We start from the raw sequence: 23,838 nt of genomic DNA, 5'->3' as shown, positions 1-23,838 counted from the left end.
TTGAATTATTTTTTTAGAATCCCATGTGGATTAGGATTGGAATTGGAACTAATAAGACGGTTTGAATGATTAGGCAGCACTGCCCAGCGCCTTCTCATGCGTGATGTCTGTGCATCCCTTGCATATTTGCTCCCTTCTCCTCTGTAGACACACTGGCATTGTTACACACCTAGAGTTCCTGCTTGGCCATGACACTGGCCTGACATGGTCCAACTCTGTCTTGTGGCATCTATATCAGTTGGGATACTTTTTCCAGTAAAATGATGTAAACAATAACAAGATAGACCACTAACAAGATGTACAGAAGACAGACAGTCACAGGGTTAAATAAGTGGCTCTGAGTGACCTCACGGACACTGGTTCTTCCCATCTTTTTGCCCTGCCATCCTCAAGGGGTGGTTTTTGCTCAGGCATATCCCCTAATAGTCACAAGATGGCCACTAGAACCGCAGGCAGCATGTCCTTACAAGACACAACTATACAACTATGTGCAGAGGTAGAGAATCATTTCTTTAGTATGTTTTTGTTGTTGTTGCTTTTAATCAGGAGGGAAACTCTCTGCAACCCTCTAGCAGACTTCCCATTTAGCCGCAGTGGCCAGGATTTATTCACCTGTGCATACCCTAGCTGCAAGGGAGGCTGGGGAAGCAAGTATTGGCACTTCCATCTGCCATACAGGGAGGTGGCCTCTGTCAGAAAGGAATGACGATAGAGTGGGGGAAAGTGAGTGGCCCTCAGGAAGACAGCTCAGAGTGACTGCCACAAACTTCTGTTAGGTTTGAGTTTACTCTTGTTGACTGACAAATTCTTTCCATGTTTTCTCAATATGTTTTCTTTTTAAACTCAAGTTTCTAAGGAAAAGAATCTGATTGACCCAGTTAATTATTTTTGAGCGAAGTCCTCCAGATCAATGAAGAAGTGTTAAGTGTAAAAGAAACAGGCATTAAAGACTTTTAATTTATTCACAGCTATGGATGCACACCTTAGATCAGGTGTCTACCCCAGAGTGAATCAACTGTTAGCAGAGGGGAGGGATTACGTAGTGGAAAATGTGGTCTTGTACTGCTGCTGCTCATCTGGGACTGCAGACCTTCTGGCACTGGGGCATCTGTGGTCCACCAGAAGAATGGACTGCTGAGAAGCAGGGGTAGATGTGGAGGAGTGGTCCATAGTTAGAATAGGACAAATAGCAGATTAGTCCTGGGCTCTCTCTTTTATGTCTTACATGGAAAGGACACTCCTAGTCCTAGTGCCTCCTATTGGGCAGCTGTTTCTTTGTGGCAGGGCTGGTTCCTCTTCTGCTGGGTCCTGGCAGAGCTGAAGCACAGCTGGGCCAGCACAGTCGGCAGCAGTAGGAGTGCTGTTGGCCGGGACTCTGCCTGGAGATGGGTATAAAACAGAGCAGACTCGTTGTAAAGGCCAAGTGGAGCAGACCTGCCCAGGAGTCAGTGGCACTCGGTTGTGAGAGAGTTTCCCATGCTCTGGGGTCTAAACTAGCATCCTGCCCCTTGACAGTAGGTATAATGAGGAGAAGTGGGCTCCGGGCCTAGAAGGGCATGTGCGAGGTTTTCTTAATGGGGACACCCTCTGGGGCCTCAGTGAGGCAAGGAACAAAGGGCCTGGATTCCCTTGGTCTAGGAGCAGTATTTCCTCTGGAAAGCTGGTGAATGAGGACCTTGTATAGAGGGTATCTTGGGGTCTAAGATGAGCTGGGACCTGGCCTGCAGAGGAAGTATTTGGGAGGCTGTCCTGCCTGTGGTGCAGCAGAGCAGTGTTACCCTTAGGAGATGGGAAGGTGGTCCTTTATAACTGGAAGACAGAGCCAAGCTCAGGGTCAGTGCTCATGAAGGATGCAGCTGAGGCCTTGGCTGGAAGGCTGAGGCAGCTCTGTTGTGATGGGAACAGAGCTGAGTTCCAGAAAGGGGCATCCTCCTTCTTCTCTGTTTACTATGGTGAAATGTAGGATGATGCCCTCAGGAGGGTGTGGTTATTTCAGGTCAGGAGCCCCAGAACCCCACAGGTGGTCCTGAAGCCCGGAAATGGAAGCAGTGCTCATCAGTGGCCCTGGCATGTACTGACATGTACTCATCAGTGGCCCTGGCATGTGGTACCTGGCCCGGGCAAGAAGGAGCTGGTACAACTGTGACCACTTCCAGGATTTTGGCTGTGCCTTGAGTGGGGCTTTCCCATAGTCTGAAAGGGGTGTCTCTACCCCTCCACACCTGCTTGGCTTGGCTGGGTGGTTGGCTGCATAGATCTACAGCTAGGTTGGGTGGTGGAAACCTTAGACAGGTTAGCCAGCAGATTCAAGTGGGCTCTACAGGGCTGGAAATAGCCAGTTAGCTGGGAGGAGTAGACCTAGGCTGGTACACAGTGTTGATTCGTGTCCCAGGTCTTTGGGTGATGCCCAGAAGATACCAGAGCCAGTAGAGTCTCCATATGAAGTAGCTATGGGTGCTTCTCTAACAGTATGTTATGTATACCCTTCATCTCCTACCTGCCAGCCAGTCTGTTCTGCTGTTTAGCACACTGGGTATGGGCCAAGGAGATTCTCAGTGAAGTTTCAAGATGAAGCCAGAGAAGGGGTAGGCAAACCCAGCAGCAAAGTGAAGGCAAGTCAAGGAAGAGCTCAGGCTCAAGGGTGAGGGGTGGTTGGCAGAGAACCCATAGAAGGGTTATACTGTAGGCCCTGTTTGGAACTGGGGTACATGGAACCCAGCAGGAACCCAGGCTTTTCTTTGCAAGGTTGCAAGAGTCCTGGTCAGTGTGCTTGAGTAGGTGAAAGCAAATTGAACCAGGGTGAGGGAGTATGGAAGGTAGGAAGGAGTTAAAAGGCCAGGGTTCTACCCTGGCCCTACTACTCATATGAGCCTCTTTTTCACTTCTCTGGGACTCAGTTTCCCTACTGGAAATGACAGCTGAGTTTGAAAGTGTCTGCAAGATCTGGCCAAGCATTCCAATTCTGCAGTTTGTTCTAGGAGCTATATGGAGTGGTCTCTTTGTAAGCACCGCCTTTGCCTCCCTCAGTCTTGACCTCTTGAGTTCCAAAGTGTGGAGACAGGTTAGGATCCTCTCAGTTTACTGCTGCCCTTATGTTAGAGCTTGACGGAGGCCCACATCTCAACAGTGGAGAGACAAATCTGTTTACCATATTGAAAAACCTGAAGAATTGCCCTCCTGAATAAGCAGCCTCTGCTGGCCCCAGCTGGGTAAGTGCTCACCTCTGACAGCCCAGCAGTCAGTTCAGATGCCCTCAGTTACCTTTTTAACTAGTTTCCCAAAAAACAAAGAAACCCAGACCCAGGCTGGGGAGCACAGCCACCCGCCTTCTCAGCTCCAAACCACCTTGTCACAGATGGCAGCTTCTTCAGCTCCAAGCTCCTCAAACAAAGCCCATACATTACTGCCAGATCCAGCTTGCAATCTTTCATTCTGTCCAAAGTAGCAAATCTGTTTACCATATTGAAAAGCCAGAGGAGTTGCAAAAAAATGGTGGAGAGAAAAAGTTGTTTTGTGAATTATAAAATGTGAGCTTGAATTTTTTACCATGTGATTCATTTCTGTATCTCCAGAATGGAAAACAGAAGATAGTCAGGATACATGTGTGTTGAACATTTTAATTTTGAAAAGTTACAGAAGGAGTTTTATAGGTAAACCTTTTCCTCTGGATCTTAAGAGGAGGGAAAATTCGGTGCTTATTTTTCAAGAAAAAAAGTAGAGCCTGTTTCCAGCATGTTTTCTTACCTCCCCTGTGACAGGTGTGAACTTGAGTGAGAGATGAGAAAGGAATAGGTGTCCATGCTTGCTTTCTGTGCTCAGCTCCCAAGGGGCTCCGGGGCCGGACTCCCATGGCACCAGTGGCAGTTCTTTGTCCCTGTGCAGTGCTGGAAGAAGCCACTAGGTGGGAGTCAGGGACAAATGCTGGGAAGTGAAATCCCAAAGAATGAGGTACAGCATGGGCTTTGTATGAGAAAACAACTTTTTATTTTTCTCTTTTAGATAAAGATAACATAAGCATCTCTCATTATTGAAACTGCTTAACTGCACCTAGGTCTGCTGGCAAAGATAATTCTTTGCCATTTTCCTTAGAAACAGTGGACAAAGGGCAGTCAAGGGAGGGCTCCACTGTTTAGGGTGGGGGAGAAGAGACAGGGCTGGTCCTGGGAGCATAGACCTGACCTTCCCCTGTGGATATGAAGAAACCTCTCCAGATTTCTTGACTGCAGTGCCTTCTGCTGGGGTGCTAGTAGGATGGCCCTTTCCATTCCTGGGGGCATTTCCTAGCCCACAGTGTATGTCATGCCCTGCCCTAGAGAAGCTTCCTGTCCCCTGGGGGATTTTGAATGCCCTTTTCCTGGCACAGCAGCCAAGGGGGCCTTCAGCCACTGCAAATTTAGCAGTTTTAATTTTCCTGGATCTTGATCCCTGCCCCCTAAAGTAAATTTACCCTACTAAATTCTAACAATCCGGCTCCTTTCAGACCTGACCTAAAGAGACTATTTCAGCCTCTAAGAACCAATGTTTATAAATGACCAAGAATGTGCAAACACTGGTGAAAGAGCAAATAAATCCTTCCCCACTAAATTTCCTGCTTCAGGCCCAGGGGCCATGGTGGACGATGTTGCCAGGTTAGCATAACTTGAGGTCTGAGCATGTGGACAACCACTTACTCTCCACTCACAAAAGAAAAACCTGCCAGAGACACACTACCAAGAGCCTTCTGCCCTTTCAGGTACCTGCTAGTGGGCAGGCAGGCCTCCAGGGAATTTATGCTTCTAGGCAAGTTTGTTTAGTAATTAGGAGGTTTTTGTTTTTGTTGTTGTTTTTTGTTTGTTTGTTTGTTTGTTTGAGACAGAGTTTTACTCTTGTTGCCCAGGCTGGTATGCAGTGATATGATCTTGGCTCACTGCAACCTCTACCTCCCAGGTTCAAGCAATTCTGCCTCAGCCTCCCAATTAGCTGGGATTGCAGTTGTGCACCCCCACGCCGGTCTAATTTTTGTATTTTTAGTAGAGACAGAGTTTCACCATGCTGACCAGGCTGGTCTTGAACTCCTGACCTTAGGTGATCCGCCCACACCTCGGCCTCCCAAAGTGCTGGGATTACAGGTATGAGCCACCATGCCCGGCCTTGAGGAACTTTTGAAAGCAGTTTCCTAACTTCTTACTCCTCCAAGTGTTGTCCTGGGACCAGTAGTATGAGCATCACCTGGGAGCTTGTCAGCAGTGCACAACAGCAGGCCCCATACCCAACCTACTGAACCAGAATCTGCATTTTTACTAGAACCCCCTCGGGTCCAGGCAGTTCATTCTGGATGGGGAGGCACTGTTTTAACCCAGGGGTTAGCAAACCATGGCCCACACTTAGCCTGCTGCATATTTCTTACCCTCATCAGCTAAGAATAATTTTTACATTTTTCAAGACTGCAGAAAAATCACAAGAATGTTTTGAGATGGGAAAATAACATAAATTCACATTTTGGTGTTCATAAATAAAGTTTTACTAGAACACAGCCACACACTGGTTTTGGTGTTGGCTGTGGCTGCTTTTGCACTGCAAATGGGAGAGTTGAGTATGAGAGAGACTATATGGCCCACCAAACCCAAAATATTTACCATCTAGCCCTTTACAGGAAAAGCCTGGTGACCTTTGTCCTGATCTGTTTTGGAAGTGCGTTCTCCATGCTTGTGTTCTGTGGAGGCTTGAGCTGCAGTGGCCAGGACTTCCTCCACTGCGCTCTTCACTCCCTTCCCCCGCTTCTCCTTCTTACTAGCAGCGGGCCCACTGTGCACCATGTCTGTTGAAGAACACAAGTTTGTATCTGACTTATGAGGATTTATGAGGGAGTGTCCTAGCAGCTGCCACCCATGGCCCAGAGGTGAAGGCTCAGGGCTGAGCGGAGCCCAGGATGCCTGTAGGTGATAGGTCAGTGGAACAGCATGTGACCATGAGATTCCTCTCAGTTTACAGTTCTGCCTGATAAGATGCTGCTGACTTCTGGTAGGCAGCTGGAGTAACACATCAGGGGACCTCAGCTCCTTTTTCAGCCATTCCCTCAAGTACTTGGAATTCCAGTCAGGTAGGTGACAATCCTGGGGTTCTCTTCTGGACCTTAGGACAGGGGTGGAGCAAGCTATAGTGACTTTCCCCAGCAAACCTGACCACCCTGGCCTCTTAGCTGTGTTTTCACTCCCAGAACGCTCAGCCTCACAGTCTCCTGCCCTTTTCCCATAGCTGACTGCTGCATATTGCAGGCAGTAATGAGTCTGGTTGTAGGTGAGCAAAGTACTTCCAGGAAGGCCCTGGGGGCTGTTAGGTCACTGTAGTGACCCCTATTTGTGTACCCTCTGTGCTTCCTGAGGACTTCTGTCTTCAGGGATGGGTCCAGCGAGTCTGAGACACCACCTCACAGGAGCAGTGTAATGGGAGCAGGAAGCCCAGGCACCCGAGCTCCCAATAATAAGGACAGCCTAGACCTTTGGGAGTAACTACCTAGGCCAAATAAAATCTGGGCCTCTAGCCTTTTGGGAGTCATGGACTGTTCTGATAATCTGACAACTCTTTTTCAGAGAAAGATTTGTGAATACAAATAGTGGTACTTTGTATATATTTGGTGAACATATTTAGGGGCTTTTCTGATCCCTGGAATTCCATCCGTAGATCAAGTGAGGTGCCCTGGACAGGATGGACTTCTAGGGCAGTGGTGCAGCCATGGGTTTGCCTTGCCAGGCCAGCGTGATGAGGGAGCCACGACAGGGACCCAGCTGCCCCTGGGGGTGGGGTGAGTGAGGAGGCACCTTAGCTTCTCAATCCATCCCATTTCACTCAGCCCCTCCCGTTTTCCCCCTGCCAACCTGCTCCTAGGTCTTTTGGGGTGTTAATTTGTGATTTTTGAGTTGAATTACAATATAAGTAAAATGTACTTTGGTGTTTAAGGAAAAACAATGCTGAGGTAAGACTTGCTACTTGAGGATGCCATAAAAATGTCAAGAATTTAACTGCAGTTTATCTGGATTCTTCCCTACCTTCCTCCCTTTTCTGTCCCTTTCTCTCCCCCACTCCGCACCCCCCACCTTTGTTCATCACACATTGAGTTGAGCTAACAGAGGAAATGGGTCCCGTCTTTTCCTCTTTGTGTCAAACATCTTTACCCTGGAGAAACAGACCTTCAAGTCTCTTTTCTTCAAGTAGAATTTTAGTCTTACTTTACCAGTCTTATCATTTGAGCCTTATTCTTTTATCCAAAAAATGTTTAAATTCATACTGTGTGCTAAGAATTATAGGCATGGAAGTAGGAGAAGTGAGTTGGAAATCAGACATACTTCTGACAGTCTGGCGCAGTAGGGGTGGTCTGGTGTGACAAGGTCAGTGATGAAGTAGAAGGGAACGCAGGTGCTCAGGAGGGGATAGAAGAGGGACACCTGAGTCACAGCTCTGTGTAAGCTGGGAGTGAGCAAGGCTGATGAGAGCAGCCATGTTGGCCACCTTTCTCTTTCCTCCTCTCTTGTACCAGAACCTAAGGGAGAGCACTGTGCTCATCCCAGGAGCGTGGGGGATTGTCTACCATCCTGTAGAGGCTGGAACTCTGCACCACCTCTCCCTATCCAGCTCCCAAATCAGCTTGTCTACCTCCTCTTCCTTGGAGTCCTAGATATACCTTTATTGCATACCATGTGGTAATTCTTAACCCAAGGCAGGAAGTTTTTCGTTTGCCTTGGATGCGGGGAAAATGTGTATTGACTGGATGAATTTCTTTATGTGACTTATTCAGGCTTCTAGACAGAGATAAACCAACCTACTTACCCCTGTACCTTTAGAGATATTCTTCCTCGGCAACATCCTGCCATAGCGTGGGCAGGGAACCTGGGCTGGGTGGGTCACACTGTGCTGTGGAGCTGGGCCAGAGGTAAGGAGCAAGGGGCTAGAGCTCAGCGCATGGGTAGGAAAGCCTGCTTTTCCTTTCTGGCCTCTGTCTGGGTGTGTCTCCAGGAATTTACTCCTCCCCTCATGCCAGCTGCTGGCTAGAGCTCTCCTCCTTGCTGCCTCTGTGATCTCTGTGGGCTGGCCCAGCCTGCTGGGGACTGTGCTGCCAGGCTTTGTTGGGCCCTGCTTCTGGCCCTGGTGGACATTGAAGCCATGCTGAGGGACATGCTGACACCCAATAGGGACTTCTCTTCAGACTGGGCGTTCCAGGAAACCCTGGAGGTGACCCCCAAGGGACCTGGGAAGGCCAGGGCAGTCACAAGATATGCATCTGCAAGTCCTTTGCCACAGCAGAGCTCAGGGCCTTGCATGTAACCACAATTCCCACCGCACCCACATCAAAGGTCACTTTCACAATCAGTCATAGCCAAAGGCCACACATTAAGGGCTGGGCAAGGGAGAAAAGCTGTTTTTAGCGGGAAGCTCTCAAAGGAGATGGGAATATGAGGAGGAGGTGGGGGCTGGCATCTAGGGAGTGCTGGAGGGGCCACCTGGAGAGCCCGCATGTGACCTGCCCTGACAGGAGGAAAACAGTCACAGCTCCAGGTCTCCGTCAGCCTTTCCAAGGCCCCGTCTACCCAGCACTGCTCCCTGAGTCTCATGGAAATGCACATGAAGCAGCCTCAACCTTTCCACCTCCTTGGTTTGTCAGGCAGGTAGTCCACAGTGGGGGACAGCCAGAAAGGCAGGACCCTCCAGCCCTGGCCCCTGTCCAGAATGTGGCCCCTAGGGAGCCCCGGCTCGTGGCCAACAGCCCAGGGCCAGACTCCCCTGAGTTTGCAGCATTTGGTCTCTAATGGATGGTACCACCAGCGCCAAGGACAGCAAACGCTCTGTGCAGGGCCCATCGCACAGCAGGACCAAGAACCCAGACTGGAGCTGCTTCTGAATCTGCTCTTTTTTGGAAACAACAGGCTTTCCTCGGGGCACAGCCTGTCACTGGCCTGGAAAACGGGTAGGCGTGGGCTTCAGGGTGGGGGTCAGGCTGTGTGTGGGAACCAGCGAGCTCCTCCAAGAGCAGCACTTATTTTTAGTCTTCTCCCCAGTCCCAAATAAACTGAGAGCAGCTGGGAGCCCTGGGTAAATGCAGAGTGAAGCAGAGACAGGAAATCGGGGCTCTCAGTAATGAGTTCCAGCCACTCCAGAAGGGGGAAGCCAGACAAGGAATTTTCTTCAGGACTGTTTCCCTCTGGCAGGCTCCGGTATTATCACTGAGAACGGTCCCGTGTGTGTGCGCTTGTGTGTTGTGTGTACAACTCCTGTCCAAGTCTTCTTTTTCCCCTACCTTTGTGTTACATTTGATTTCTCCTCAGGGCTCTGAATCCCAGTCCTGGTGCGTGTGTGTGTGCGTGTATGTGTGTGTGTGTGTTTGTTGGGGTGGTCGGGGAGGACACTGGAGCAGCGCGCTCTTCTCTGAGTCGCTGTGTGTCTGAAACTGTCTAGGGAGAGGCTGAAGGACGCAGGCCAGGGAAGTGGGGAAATTTGAACACAGCTTGGAGTTCTTGAGTGGGGGAGGGGGCAGAGGCAAGGAAGAGGAGAGAACTTGGTCTCCAGCCAGAAAAAGGGCTTTTTCCACCAAGGCATCTAACTGCTGACATGGGTGCCCAGCATGGATGGGGACATTGATGTTTACAAGCATTTCTCGTGGCTGAAGAGGGTAAGTGACTGGCTGCTTTGTCTGGGTCTCCGTGGAGATGAGTGAGGGGGAGACGCTTTAGGGTGCTTTTGGGGCTGTGTGCGTGTGTGTGGTAGGGGGAGGTATTGTCCGGCAAAGCCCTGCTGTGGCCAAGTTCTTCATGAGAATCTAATTATAGACACCAGGGAGAAAACAGTCAGCTGTCTTTGTTTCTCCACTGACATTCTAGTGAATGAGCCTCTGTACAGAAAGGCAAGAATGGAGTGAGGAAAGTTGGTTATTTTAACTTTGGCACTTAAACAGTCAGAAGCTCCAGACACCGTGACCAGAAAAATGTGCCCACCGCTTTTCAGTTTGAGGATGTAGGGAGGAAGCTGCTGCCTTTTTAAATGTACTGGGTTCGGAAGTTGTTTAACTCATTCTCACTGTGATGTTATCCGGTGGAGCACACATCTGCTATCAGCAGAATGAGCTTCTGCATTTCCGGAGGAAAGCTTTCAGGGAGTTCTCTTTTGAATGCTCTGAAGCTGAGGGTTTACGTTGCAAGTTGTTCATGCCCTTTCTTTAGAGGACAAACCTGAGTGTGTGGTATGAGCAAGGAATGAATGGACGTTGGGGGCTGGAGTAGCATCGTACTCCTAAGGCTCTTTCTTCTTTTGTGGCTGCCTTTAAATTGGCTAAGATAGGTATGAATTGATTTTCACACTAAGGGATTTTAGGCTGAATGTTTTTCAGAGGCAGGAATGGCAAAAGCAGCTGACGGGTTAGAAATTTGACATTGTAACTGCAGAAGGACAGAAGAGCCAGGAAGCATCCAGTTCAGAAGGGGCATGCAGATGCCTGGACCTCGACTCCCAGACACTGGGCTGGCTGGCTTTTGTGTGAGTGCAGCAGCACTCCTTCAGCAAATCTTTACTGAGTTTGGGTACTGGGTGTATGGTAGTGAGCAAAATGGTGCCAGTCTCTTGTGGATCTTCTACCTAATGCTGGAGATGTAGGTGAAACAGTCCCAGGAAATAAACCTCAGATTACAAACAATAAGTGTGCCTGGAGGAAGAACAGAAGACAAGGGACTGCTGTTTTGATGGACAAGGGGTGGGGGATTGGGGGGAGTGGTCAGGGAGTTTGAGAAAATTATACTTTGCTGAAAACTGAAAGAGCAGTAAGAATGAGTCAGGTGAAGAATGGGGTGAAAAACATTCCAGGTAAAGGGGATGATGTATGCAAAGGTCCTTAAGCAAGACAGAGTCTGCCAAGTGTCCAGATTGAGGGAGAGCTCGTGTGGCTGAGCACAGTGATGGCAGGCAGAGGTGGGCAGATGCCAGATCACGCAGGACAGTGAAGGCCACCGTAAGGCTTTTGGGCGACATGGTTTGTGTGCTGGGGGACTTGTAGCAGGGAAGTGACATGGGATACATTACGGCGGTCCAATTTGTATTTTAAGAAAATTACTCTAGCTGTGATGTGGTATATGGTAAGCTATGTTGGGAAAAGTGAGGCAGCTGAACACAATTATAGGGCTGTAGGGCTTGAAGAGATCGGTTAGTACAAACCCCTCATTTAACAAAGCCCAAGATGGGCTAAGAACCTCATGGTATTAGTGTCATAGCTATTAGTGGTGCAGCCTGGTCTTGAACCCTGTTCTGTATCTCCCAGTCTAGTTCTCTTTATTCATCTTCTCTGCCAAGTATGTATAAAATTATTGCTTTAGAACCCAGCAGAAATCCTGTCTGTGCCCAGCCCCTAGGGCATCACAGTCACCAGAGAGCATGCTGAGATGACCAGACGTTTTGGGAAAGGTTTGCATCATCTTACGTTTTTTAAAAGTCCCACTGGGGAGATACTGGCAGGAAATATGTAAGAAATGCACTGTCCATCACTTGGTCCTTCTTTCCCTGTATTCCAAATGAAACTTTTAATCAAGAAATCCTTTCAGCCAACATATGCCTAGGATTGTCAGAGCCTTGTCCCAGCCCCTGGGGCAGATACTGTAACTCTGCCTACTACAGGAGAAGTTCTGTGTGCGGAAGAACTAATTTTGCATGTGATGCAATGTAAGAAGGCCCTTCTTGTCCCAAGACCCAGGGTATTCTGGCTCCTGTGGACAGTTAGAAGTTTGCTTAGGGAAACTTTAGGTAAGGAGACTTTAGAACCCCCCAGGATGACTCATAGCAAAACAGATATTTTTCTTCTACTTTTAGAATTTTAAAGAGCATTTTACAAAAGCAAAACTCAAAGTGTTAGACATTTCATAGGCAGTGTGAAAGAGTATTTTCCCTATTCTCTACCCTAAACACTACTGCCAGATTTTTAAAATCTTCTTTGAAAAAAAAAACAAAAATAAATTCCGTTTCATCCTATGACCCTGATGATGAGCCCCCCTGGACTCACCCTTAGTCTAGAAGAAAAATCTCAGGCCCTTCAGCTTGCTTGGCCTTTGAGACCATTAGCAGTCCCACCTTAACTTACCTTTTTAGTTTTATCTTTTATATCTACCCTGATGAGCTCCCAAGTGTATTTCTTCCCTTTTCTGAGCTTTTACCCCAGATGACCACCTCCTATCTAATTCTCTTCCACTTCATCTGACTCCATCCAGGCTGTCTTTTCCCAGGAAACCTCTGCTGGCCCTCCCTCCCCACCTCCTGTAGCCCAGGTCTGCAGCACTTCCCATCTGCACAGCTCACCCACCCTTTCTCCTGTGCTCCCTTCAGCTGAGGTGGCATAGAGAGCTGGTTTCTCTGAACTCATGTTTTTGAAGGTAGAAACACTGTCATCTTCATTCTCCTTTACAGAGGGCATAGATTCTGGAAGAAGAGGTACCTGGTGCACAGAGCAGGAACGCTTTCCCTTTGAGCAGTCCAAGGTGGTAGTTAGTGTCTCAGGGCAAAGGGGAGATACCTATGGTCAGAGAGGCAAGGAACTGGAGGGGAAATATTTGCCCAGAAAAGAAACCTTGCTCCAGGGTCCTTGTGGGATGGGATAGTATATAATATTATATAGATACTATAATATTATATAGATATATATAGATTATTAGATATATTGATAGATATATAGATAGATATATTATATAGATACAATATATATATAATATTATATAGATATTATATATATAATATATAGAGATACTATAATATTAACATTATAGTTAAGAATATGGAGTCTGGAGTGAGGCCTGGATTAGAATCCTGGCATTGCCACGTTTACCAGCTGTGTGATCCAAGGTAAATTATCTCAAAAGCCTGGATTTCTTCAACTGTAAAATAAGGGAGATAATAGTACCTACCACATACAGGCTTTATGAGGACTAAAACGATACAATTAGTACAGTGTCATGCATGTAGGAAATACTCAATAACATGTTTGCTATTAACTGCTATTGGTGATTATCAGGAAGGGAGAAGTTGAAAGAGGAACAGATGGGACCAGGTTCTCTCCTAGCAGTGCCTCTCAGGCCATTCAGTGCTTCAGCTCTATGCGCTTTCCCACACTCAGATTGAGGTCTCAAACCAAGCATATTGAAAACCTAGAAGAGGCTACTGCAACCTGGGCCATCATAGGTGACCAGAGGCCTCATTGGCTGCTGGATCCGGCCAGCTTGGCTGTGGTTGCTGAGTGAAGGCTAATCAGGGCTGATGCTCTAGTTCATTCTCTAACAGACAAAGCCTAGGGATAAGGTAGTCTCCTGCCACAAGTATCCAGAGGGACTCAGTCACAGACAGCTCCCACCTGTCCTACATTGAGGCCAGTGGATCCAACCCACACAACCATGAACACGCCTCTAAAAATAGCTCCGAGCAGGGTCTGTGGGACCCACCCACTGCTCTTTCAGCAAGAATTCATTTTCCCAGGAACAGAAATCCCAGACTGTCAGCATCTTCACACTGCTTCCTGGCTTCCAGCACTCTCAGTGCTTAAGCAAATTCCAACTCGAAGTCACAAAGAAAATGGAATCACTACAGGTCCCCCATGCAATTGGCTTGGGTTCTGCAGTAGAAAGTGGAATGAACTTAAGCTGCTAATGTGAGACTTTATTCTGTGTCATCTGGTGCTCAAATGGTTGATCCAGTAGCCTGGCCACTTGGGCCAGAAGAGCTGCAAAGGTGGACACATAGGCATCCTTGCTCCAGACACTGACTTGTCTTGCATTCATGTTGGACTGCAGAGAAAGTTACAGAAATAGGCAGGAGCTTCTGTGAAGGCTGTTTCTACTAGTTAAGAGCATGGATCCTGGATCTAGATTCCTTGGGCTCATATTTCACCTCTGTGTAGACTTGGGCAATTTATTTAACCCTCTTAGAATTCAATTTCCTTGACTATAATATATGGATAAACAGTTCTATATATATAATATACACATGTGTATATATATATACACACACACACATACACACACACACACATATATATATACACACACACATATATATATACACACACACACATATATATATATATTTGAGACAGTCTAGCTTTGTCACCCAGGCAGTGGTGCAATCTCGGCTCACTGCAACCTCCTCCTCCTGGGTTCAAGCGATTCTCCTGCCTCAGCCTCCTGAGTAGCTGGGATTACAGGCATACGGCACCACGCCCAGCTAATTTTTGTATTTTTAGTAGAGATTGGATTTTGCCATGTTGGCCAGGCTGGTCTCAAACTCCTGATCTCAGATGATGCACCCGCCTCGGTCTCCCAAAGTGCTAGGATTACAGGCGTGAGCCACCGTGCCCAGCCAATTCAATATGTGTTAAGTGTTTAGGAAGCACTTCATAAGTGTTAGAGTTATGGGGATGATGACATCGATCAGAACTGACAACCTGTGGTTACTCAGGAGCCATGTACCCAACCTTGATTCTGAAAAGAGAGGTTTTTCAATCCCATGGGAAAGGCAACAGTGGATATGGTCACCCAAGAGCACTAGCTGTCCTCAATTTCCTATGATACCTCCTATTTCTAGTCAACACACCCAAGGTACCTGTACATCATATTTCCTGGTATAATTTAGAAGCTAGAATTCTGCGATCTCTGACACCCAGCACCTGTTACTCCTGCCAGCTCCTTGAAGAGAGGTCTCTTTTACCCAGTGGGATTTAACAAAGTGGCATCACACCAGGGTCATTTGCTGAATAACTTGTGGGCACTGCAGAGCAGCGCAGTCATTGTTGGTTTTGTGGGCTGGCAGCAGCACTTAGGGATCCTTTGACTCGTCCCTGCTTTTCTCTGTCCCATCCTCCATAGCAGCTCTTTCACACTTTTCCATTAGTCTCCAACCTTATACTCCCCTTTCAACTGATGTCGCTACCAATGTCATAGAAAAAAAAAAAAAAAAAAAAAAAAAACAAGAAAGAAATAAAAGACAGCCAAACTGAGATGAGTCTCTTACCCTTCCTCCCTTTCACTGCAAAATGTAACTGTGTTTCAGCATCCTTCTGTTTCATGGGCCAAGAGTCTCTTCTCTCAGCCAAGGCTATCCCAGTATCCTGTCCTTGACCCAGTCCTCTTCCATCTCCTCTTCTTCCTCTGATTGTTTCTTCTCTCGGCTCCTCCCTGCCTATTTGTCCCTTGCCCTTGGTGGAAAATGCTTCTCAATTCTCAGGGAAAAAACAAATCAAAACTGTCTTTGACCCTGTGCTTGCCTCTTCATGCTGCCTTATAACTTACCTTCCTTTCACCAGTAAGATCCTTGGTGAGTTGTTAGCCTGCTTGTTCATCTCTACTCCCTCCTGGTCACTCCTGAAGCCAGTGAGCACTAGCTTTGTTCCTATAGTCAGCTTTTAAATTCCTTCTGTAATGTTGTTCTTGCTGCCTCTAGTTCCCAAGCAATCTTCCCCATATACTTTCCTTTGTATTCACTTCCATCTGGAAATCTTATAGGATTAATGGCATTCTTGTGACCCAAGGAGCAGCTCCTCATTTTGGCCCTTGCCTAATTCTGTGTTCTCCAACTTTGGATCTTTCATGCCTATATGATTGTTTGTTGCTCATATGGGAGGTCTAGACAGTTGAAGAGACACCAGGCTCCAAAGCCTCCAGGGGAGCTAAGAGAGTCACAGCGCCCACTCCACCCCAACTCTAGCACCCATTCCTGCTGCACTGTCTCTGAAGCTGTTTCCAGTAATAATGACTCAGTGCGTCTATTGGAGTTGGCAAGGTGAGGACAGTCTTCAAAGAGTATTCTCTTTTTACTCTCCTCTTGGCTTTCACATCCTCTCATTACAGGATACCAGCACACATACAAATGCTGTTTCTGCAGCCCAGTGATATAAGCTTTTTAAGTGTCCAGCCACCAGATAAAGAGAATTTAGCAGTGACTAAGCTCAGCCAAGGTTATAATTTTGGGGAAAAAAAATCTTGGTAAATCAAATGTGTTTCTCTACAAATCTAGCTCCCCAGGAAGATCAGTTAGGAGCTTTGTGCCAGCCCCTTGGTTGGAGAGCTGATGGCCAGTTCATCTTCAAGGTGTCCTGTGTTTGCCGTGTTAGTTCCAGAAGACCAGAATGCCTGAAGGGTAGTGATTGTCATAGCTTCATGGGTAGCATGTCTGTATTGGGAAGGCTATTTGCAAAGCTGCTGTTCTCACGTTCTCCTAGGGGAATTCCTTTATAGCCTTCAGACTCAATCATTCAAATGGTGCCTCCACTTTAAAGCCTCTTCTCTCTTTTGAAGGTGAAATATTTTTGTCTCTCCTCTATGCCCCTGCCATTCATGTGCGTACAACTCTTTATGATAGTACTTATTACATCCTGCTGCAAAGGTTGATTTCTTTTTAACTTCTGTCCTTATTCCTATAATACTACAGAGCTTTTTAAGGGCAGGAACTAAATCATTATTTAGTACAGAAAGTGATACCTAGTGGGTGCTCAAGATTATTCAAGTCATTGAATGAACATGCATGGAGTGTGATGACGTGAACATTGGTCAACAAAGAAGCTATTTATTTGCTGTTTATGAACTCTGATTTGTTCTTCCTTAAAAGAGGACATTTAGATCATTGGATGATAACCCCATCAGCAATACTTAACCTCACCTTATATATAATTGAGGGGAGGAGGGCATAAGGGTCAAGGTCAGGATAGACTTTATCTTGTTGGACTCCTAGCAGCAAAGGATCTGATTGCACTCTATTCACATTGCATTTGGAAGAAATTTCTTTAACACTGTGCCAAAGATGGTAGATTGGCTTGACCATTCTTCACCTAGAAAAAGTAGAACTGGTCCTGGGAATAGTCAGGTTTATAATAAGTGCCAGAAAGCCCTAGAACTCCTTAATAAAAAAATCTAAGGGAAGTTTTCTTTTTTATAAGCACCTGCCTACACTCATACTGCTGGGATCCCTTGGTGTTGGGTAACCAGAGTCCTGTAGCAGGAATTGACTAGCTTTTGTGATCCAATCATTTTTGTTTATTTATTTATTTTGGTCCCCTTACTTTTAAGGTTTATGTCTTCTAAGTTTCTAAAAGGGGTTGCATGTGAGTGGTGCTTCTGAGCTTAAGATATAGCCTTAGTAACTTGAATATCTCCCCTGATGCCCTGTGCCTGGCAGCTATGGTTCACTTGTAACTGGTTTTCTGGATTTTGATAAGATCCTTTTGACCAGGCAGCATGGAAACACTATACATTTTCTTTTGTTTTCTTATTCAGCTAAAAATACATGTCATCTAAATGGCTAAATAAGGCAGAATCATTTTAAGGCTTATCCAGGACAAGGTTACCCAATGTGCTATGTTCAAAATCTCAGCGTATTTACAGGCTTACCCAACATGCTGTATTCAAAATCTCAGCGTATTTACAGGCAAAGAGCCGTCATATAATTTAACATGCTCTGACCAGCTGGGACAGTGTATGTACTATGGCCAAGATCCTGAAGGCACTGGAATTTATAGCTTATTAGAAGCACTGAAGGAAATGTAACTCTACCTGGCCAAGATGACAGCTATTGATATCAAAAAAAAAAAAGGAAGGCAGATGCATTTTGAGGATCCCAAGGCAAGAGCCCTGAGAAGCAACTGTTGGCTTCAGAAACCAACATGATGGCTAGAGCTGTCACACTGGGGAACTGACTGTCTTAGATTTTCCCACACTCCTTACTTGTATACCAATGACAGCCCTGTTGTGATCTTCCCCTTGCCCCATTTGACTACTCTGGAACCAACTCCTTCCCCTAGTTCAGTGAAGTACAGTGCCAGAAGGAAGTCTCCTGGGTCGTGCCAGTTGGGGAGTGCTACAGAAATGCCCTCACCCAGCATCCCTGAGGTGTACCAGAGCACATGTGAAGGGTATGTTCTCCTTGCAAATGCCAGCCAGGCCATAAAGCAGTCATGCTGCCCGCAAATCTGCAGGACCCCAGCCATGGCATCAAGCACTCACACCCTGTCTAGAGCTCCATGGAGAGACTAATATGGCTATCCCGTGGCCACGCTACAGTGGAAGGGCTAGGCCAGGAGAGAGCATTGTCATGGATATGAACAGCCACTGCGGTCAGAGGGTGATGTCTTTGAGGAGGCTGCTGGGGGTTAACTTGGCTGAAAAGTTCATGTTTAACCCGCATTTGAACTAACCACTAGATTGGAACAGAAATAAAAACCCATGTGTTTATGATTGGTTATTATTAGCTACAGAAATTCCCAGTATACTCATTATAAACATGTATCTAGCACATAATACTTACAGTACACAATAAAACACTTGTACGAAAGCAAAAAATGTGGCCATGAATATATGACTCCAAAATGTGAGCACTTTTTCAGGGATAGTGCAGAAGTGAACTCATCTTTGGCATTGTGGCCCAAAGGCATGATCCCAGGGCTATTAGCTAATGATGGGTTCTGTGTTGTCACTATCACAGAGGCTTTCTTTTTGTTTTGTTTTGTTTTTCATTTCAAGCCTGAAAGTATTTTGGTTATTGTTTCCTTGGGTTGTTTGTACAGATCTTTATAGATATTTCTTAGGCATCCTGATCAGAAATATTGCCCCCATTGTTCTCTTACACAAAAAAAGTGAATTAATTAAAACTTTTTGTAGAAAGCATTAAATGATGCCTTCTAACTGGTGCTTCTAACTGAACATTGGTCTTTTAGATTAAACAAAGCTAAATTCATTTATAAGTTAGCTAAATTCATGTGTTAAATTATAATTTGAAAATCATTTCCTATGATTATTCAAAAAAAAAAAGTATTCCTATGATTATTCAAAAACTGTTTATGTCACACAGGAATACTTAGAGCACCCTACTATAAAGAGCATTCTATAGTTTTAGTACCACACGTTTTCAGGTATACTGACCCGACTTGACGCTCTCTGTTGCTCCATGAAGCATAATTTTTTCTTTTGAAAGGATGGAAAGCCTGAGATGAGGTGACCTACCTGCGATTACACATGGTTAGGTGCATCCCCAGCCTCCTAATTATTCTTGGTTTGTCCTCTTTCTGCAGAGAAGGTGGTCCCTTGGGGAGGAGGATGCAACAGAAATTCTGTAAATGAATATGGAAGCAACACAAGAAAGTCCCCAGGGATCCCCTGACTTGAAGTTCAGCTGGGCCAAATCAGGGGCACAGGAAACCCAGAGCTCTCAGCCTCCCAGTGCCCAGACCTGGCATTTGTATAGCTGTGTCTGACATGTAATTCTCTCGACATAACTACTTAAACAGTTGTTAGATATATTTCTGTTATTTACCCTTCATTTATTCATTTTCTGATTCATTTTCTGATTATATCTTTTAGACTTTAGCTCCTGTTTATTTCTTGTTTTGTTTGAACTTACTTTTTCATATCCCACATCCTGCTCCCCACCTCCACCAACCCCGGTTGATGCCCATGGGCCTGTTGCGTCTTGTATTCATTCCCTGTCTTAACCTTTTTGCTCTACATGGGAAATAAGAATGGAAGCAAACAGGTGGTGGATAGAAAGTCATCTATTCCACACACAAAAGAGACTGGGTTTCCTTTTTATCCTAGTACATCCCACACAGACACTCCCTATGCCACAAAGTAGATCTCAATTAGCCCCTGACGATAATCCTGGTTTGAACTATAGTTGGCTTAGGACCGACAGTCCTATCTTAAAAATTACCAGTTTAAACAAATCAAGCAATAGTGGCAGAATTCCTTTGCAATTCAGAACTATATCCAAATAGCAGGAATTCTTTCCTACAGGTCTGTTTCCAAAGGAGTAAATTTTAGTCAGTTGATCACCTTTTGAGACAAATGCATTAACCAGAACTTTGGTTGCAAATAACAGAAGCTCAGTTTGAACCAGGCCAAGAGGGAACCAACAGGAAGGGCTGGAATATATCTCTGCTTTTAGACAGCAGGCACCAGGGATGAGAATGCCTCCAGTCTTTTTCTTGGCTTTTGTTTGCTTTTCTGTGCACATTTGGTTCATAGCTGTGTCTTGCTGCAAACCAGCTTTTTCCCTGTGGAGCAGGACATGGCCACTGACAACCTCAGAACTATTGCACCACCACTACCATGCTATGTTCCCAAGTTTAAAAATTCAGAGGAAGGATTTCAACAAGTCAAGCTTGGATCAAGTGGCAGGGAGATGAGGATCTTTCTAAGAAGATGGCAGCCCTCATTTGTGCCACATAATTACAGTAAAAGCGATGATCTCAGCCTACTCTACACAAACAATAGATTCCATTAAAGCAGGGTGCTGAAGAATTCTCTGCCAAGACTGATACAAGTCTTCTCTGTTCCTTTTCCTTAGCAAGAGAACAAGGGGAAAATTCGGCTGATCTAGGGTTCACCACAATTCCTGATGAAGTTTCTTTTTTGGACCTTACACATCCCCTGAAAATCTCATCCCTAAAATGCAATGTTCTCCAAGGTGCAGAAATCTTGATTTCTTGAGTCTGCCAGCATCCAGCTCTCTGTGCCTGAGGAACTTATCAAGAGTAAATTTCTTACTGACCAAGGGGAGGGATGGGAGAGGCAGGGACAGGACCTGGTTTAGGTTAGGCTAGTGTCATTGTACGGTCCAAAATGCCCCTTATGTGGAGACTATCCCTGCTGGAATCTTGCTGGTCAGCCAGTCCTCTCCCTCCTGGCTACTCACAGTTCTCTTTCTATCCTCTCCCTGCTGAGGCTGATTGACTATCATGATCAACTCCAGAATCCCCAACCATAGAATATCCTGCACAGCTGATACATCTTTCTGAGGCCCCTCTCAGTTAGGGATGGCTTAGAAAATACCCACACCTTAGGCTGTTAATTGCTCAAGCTGCACATTAGGCTTGCCCAGCCCCAGCAGTGGTAGCTGTTTGGGTCTTATAGAAACAGACCCTAGGATAACCTGTAAGAATCAAGGAGATGTGTTGTCACTGTTTCTGAAACACTCTGGAATATTACTCTCAAGGCCTAGGGAAGACCTTGATATGACAACTCCGTGCTGTGTTTTATATTTGCCTCCACAAGATCTGAGTTTTAGAGGATGAATTCCTTGTGTCTGAGACTTTTTTCAACCTCTTGAGAGCAAAGCTTGATAGACAGAAAGGTGGTTTGGCTTCAATAATCTTGACTAAAGGTGCTGAGTTCTTAACGATATGCATTCAAGAAGCCCTTGTCTTGATTCAGTTCCATGATATAGGAGAGGTAGTATGTTTCACTGTGGCATTCTTTAGTCAAAATTGAAGAGGATATGGAAATATCTGTAGTTAACAATTCTCCATAGGGCACACAGATCACATGGTTCTCACAATATTTTTAGGTAACTAACCTGAATTACAGTATCAGAAACAGTTCTGACAATGGAAAATTTGAATGAGAAGATTGACTTTTCCCTGTCACATTTGTAGCAATAACCATCAAAACAGAGGGGGAGGAAGTTTGATCAAATATATGTAACAGAGCTTACCATTGGCAGGTCTAGCCTAGTGGCTAATGTCATTGGTTGAGTAAAAGTTAGCTCTTTCTTATATTCATCTGTGGGTTGAGCATCCTTAACAAGTAGAACAGGGGGTAGATGATACTCTCCTTTATAGTCACTTGCCATATCACAGTGGGAAACAATAGAAAATTAGCATGTAGGCCAGGTGCAGTGGCTCATGCCTGTAATCCCAGCACTTTGGGAGGCCGAAGTGGGCAGATCACAAGGTCAAGAGATGGAGACCATCCTGGCCAACATGGTGAAACCCCATGTCTACTAAAAATACAAAAAATTAGCTGGGCGTGGTGGTGCACACCTGTAGTCCCAGCTCCTCAGGAGGCTGAGGCAGGAGGATCGCTTGAACCCAGGAGGCAGAGGTTGCAGTGAGCCTAGATCGCGCCACTGCACTCCAGCCTGGTGACAGAATGAGACTCCATCTCAAAAAGAACAACCAAAAAAAAAAAAAAAAAAAAAAAAAAAACCCAGAAAATTAGCATGTGGCATCCTTCAGAATTTGATTGGACTTTCTTTTCTGTGGAATGTGGGCTTGGTTCTTGCAACCTGACTTCATTCATGGAGAGCTGGGCAACTGCCCTATCACTGATTTACCTAATCAGGAACATGGACAAGACTTTTCAGGGACGCCTCAAACCTGGAATCATGCAGGGACCCACTATCCATCCAAGCCTTCTGTTTGCAATTCCACTATTAAAGAAGCAGGTATACTTGTTGACCAAGCAAGCTCTCTTTAAAGTAGAGCAAAACAGAGGTGTGTCCTAACTCAGTCCTTTAAAATATATTTCTTAATAAATTGGAATCACATTTTGATAACCACAAAGCTTATTATGCCCTGATGATGTAGTCATTTTATAATGCAAGAATGATACCAGAATGTGATCGAACCTGTTGCCATATTATAAGAATACAGAATATACAGATTCACCCAAAGGCAAATCCTTACCTTTGGCTGATGAGTATTAGCATTCAGCAAGACAATCCTCTTCTTGGCCCTGTTCTCAGATGCTTTCCAAGTTTTTCTCCAGGCATAGGTGGCATTTGATCCTGGCCTATGCCCTTCTGAAGAATTCAGTTTTTTTTTTAACATCCCAGTCCTATATAGATCACGAAAACACATGGCTCTGACTTCATCAAAAGCAAAGGCTAGTGATACTTTGCGTTTCTGTCTGGAACATTATCTTTCACTGCTGTTTAATACCTTTAAAAAGCTTGCTGGAGACCAGTTATTTTGAAGGACCTGTAGAAGAGGAAGATGCACTGGGTGCGGGAGGGACCTGTCTGCCATGCACACCACTGCTGTATGGACCAGTATGACTGCTAGGAAAGGAGTTGGCTCCTTGAATCTGTTATAGGAGGGACAAATATCAGGAACCACTGTTCTAGGTCCTCTAACAGTGCTTCTAGATTTTCAAATATATTTTAATTAATAGAAACATTTTGTAGGAAACTCAAACATTATGGCAAAGTGCTCTGAACAGTGCCTGGCACATACTGAGCACAAGGTGCTTGCTGTATATTTACAGCACTGTGCCTGAATCGTATTATATTAGTCTCCATAGAATTGCTTTCACCTTTGGCCCATATTGTCCACTAGCCTCTGAACTATTCTGAGAACATCACACAAAAACAATGAGTTCTACTGGGCTCTGTTTACTCTAAGGGTGTCATCATGGGTATTGCTGATCCCATTACACGAAATCTCTGGATGAAAACATGAAGTTTATCCCTTGCTCCAGAATAATTATGCTTCTCCTAGGCAATTGATTTGATTTTACCACACTGATCTGCGCATCCGTTAACTTGATTGTGCTTCTCTTTTTTCATTGGCTGCTAGCGTGGATCTAGATTTTTGATCCCCCTTCTAGCATGTGTTATAGAATCTGGGTCATACATTTTATTAACTGAATTTCTGATTTCAACTTTCTTACTCTTTGTCAACTAATAAAAATAGTTACCTCTCTGGGTGATTGTATGGGTAGACCTTTTATTATAATGAAGAATATACTGCACACCATTTGAATAAGGCATAGTTGGTACAGTGGCTTCTGGAGTCTGTGGAAGGAGTCTTCCCTTTAGTCTTCTGTCCTTCATTTCCTGCCAGAGAATGGGCAGCTGCCAGAGCTAGGTGGCTCCGTGTCCATGTGGACTTGGCACTGGGGTTCTACGTGCAGAGCTTCACTTGGACACCTGGGTCCTTTTTAATTCTCTGTCCACTGGAAATCACCATCATATGAATTGTTTGACAAAGAAGTTGACCTGCTATTAAGAATTATTCTCCTATCATTCCTTCTCAGGTTCTGAGAAAATATAGATTATAATATATTCTTGGATTCTAGTCAG

The 23,838-nt window shown here is 45.5% G+C and overlaps 1 protein-coding gene and 1 long non-coding RNA gene across 10 annotated transcripts in view; one reads left to right on the top strand and one right to left on the bottom strand.

The window, feature by feature from the left end:
* Positions 1 to 23,838, top strand: part of LOC105488720 (PPFIA binding protein 2) — a 143,918-nt gene that overhangs the window by 54,247 nt on the left and 65,833 nt on the right. Inside the window, exon 1 of one of the 9 annotated variants that reach the window (XM_011753053.3) lies at positions 9,041 to 9,640. The exons of 7 other annotated variants lie outside the window; for them this stretch is intronic. In XM_011753053.3, the coding sequence (XP_011751355.1) occupies positions 9,593 to 9,640 (48 nt within the window). In that variant the 5' untranslated portion in view covers positions 9,041 to 9,592. Of the gene's footprint in view, positions 1 to 9,040; positions 9,641 to 23,838 lie in introns of those variants that run through there. One more of the 9 variants, XM_024795008.2, reaches the window with a different exon arrangement.
* Positions 13,649 to 22,576, bottom strand: LOC139357519 (uncharacterized). The gene is made up of 3 exons (XR_011610870.1): positions 22,442 to 22,576; positions 18,981 to 19,060; positions 13,649 to 13,778 (listed from the first exon to the last, which is right to left on the bottom strand). It is a non-coding gene; the product is annotated as an uncharacterized lncRNA (long non-coding RNA).

Source organism: Macaca nemestrina, chromosome 12 (genome assembly GCF_043159975.1).
Source record: "Macaca nemestrina isolate mMacNem1 chromosome 12, mMacNem.hap1, whole genome shotgun sequence".
NCBI lineage: Eukaryota > Metazoa > Chordata > Mammalia > Primates > Cercopithecidae > Macaca > Macaca nemestrina.
Note: the sequence above shows the minus strand (reverse complement) of the source record. Positions and strands in the feature narration are given on the sequence as shown.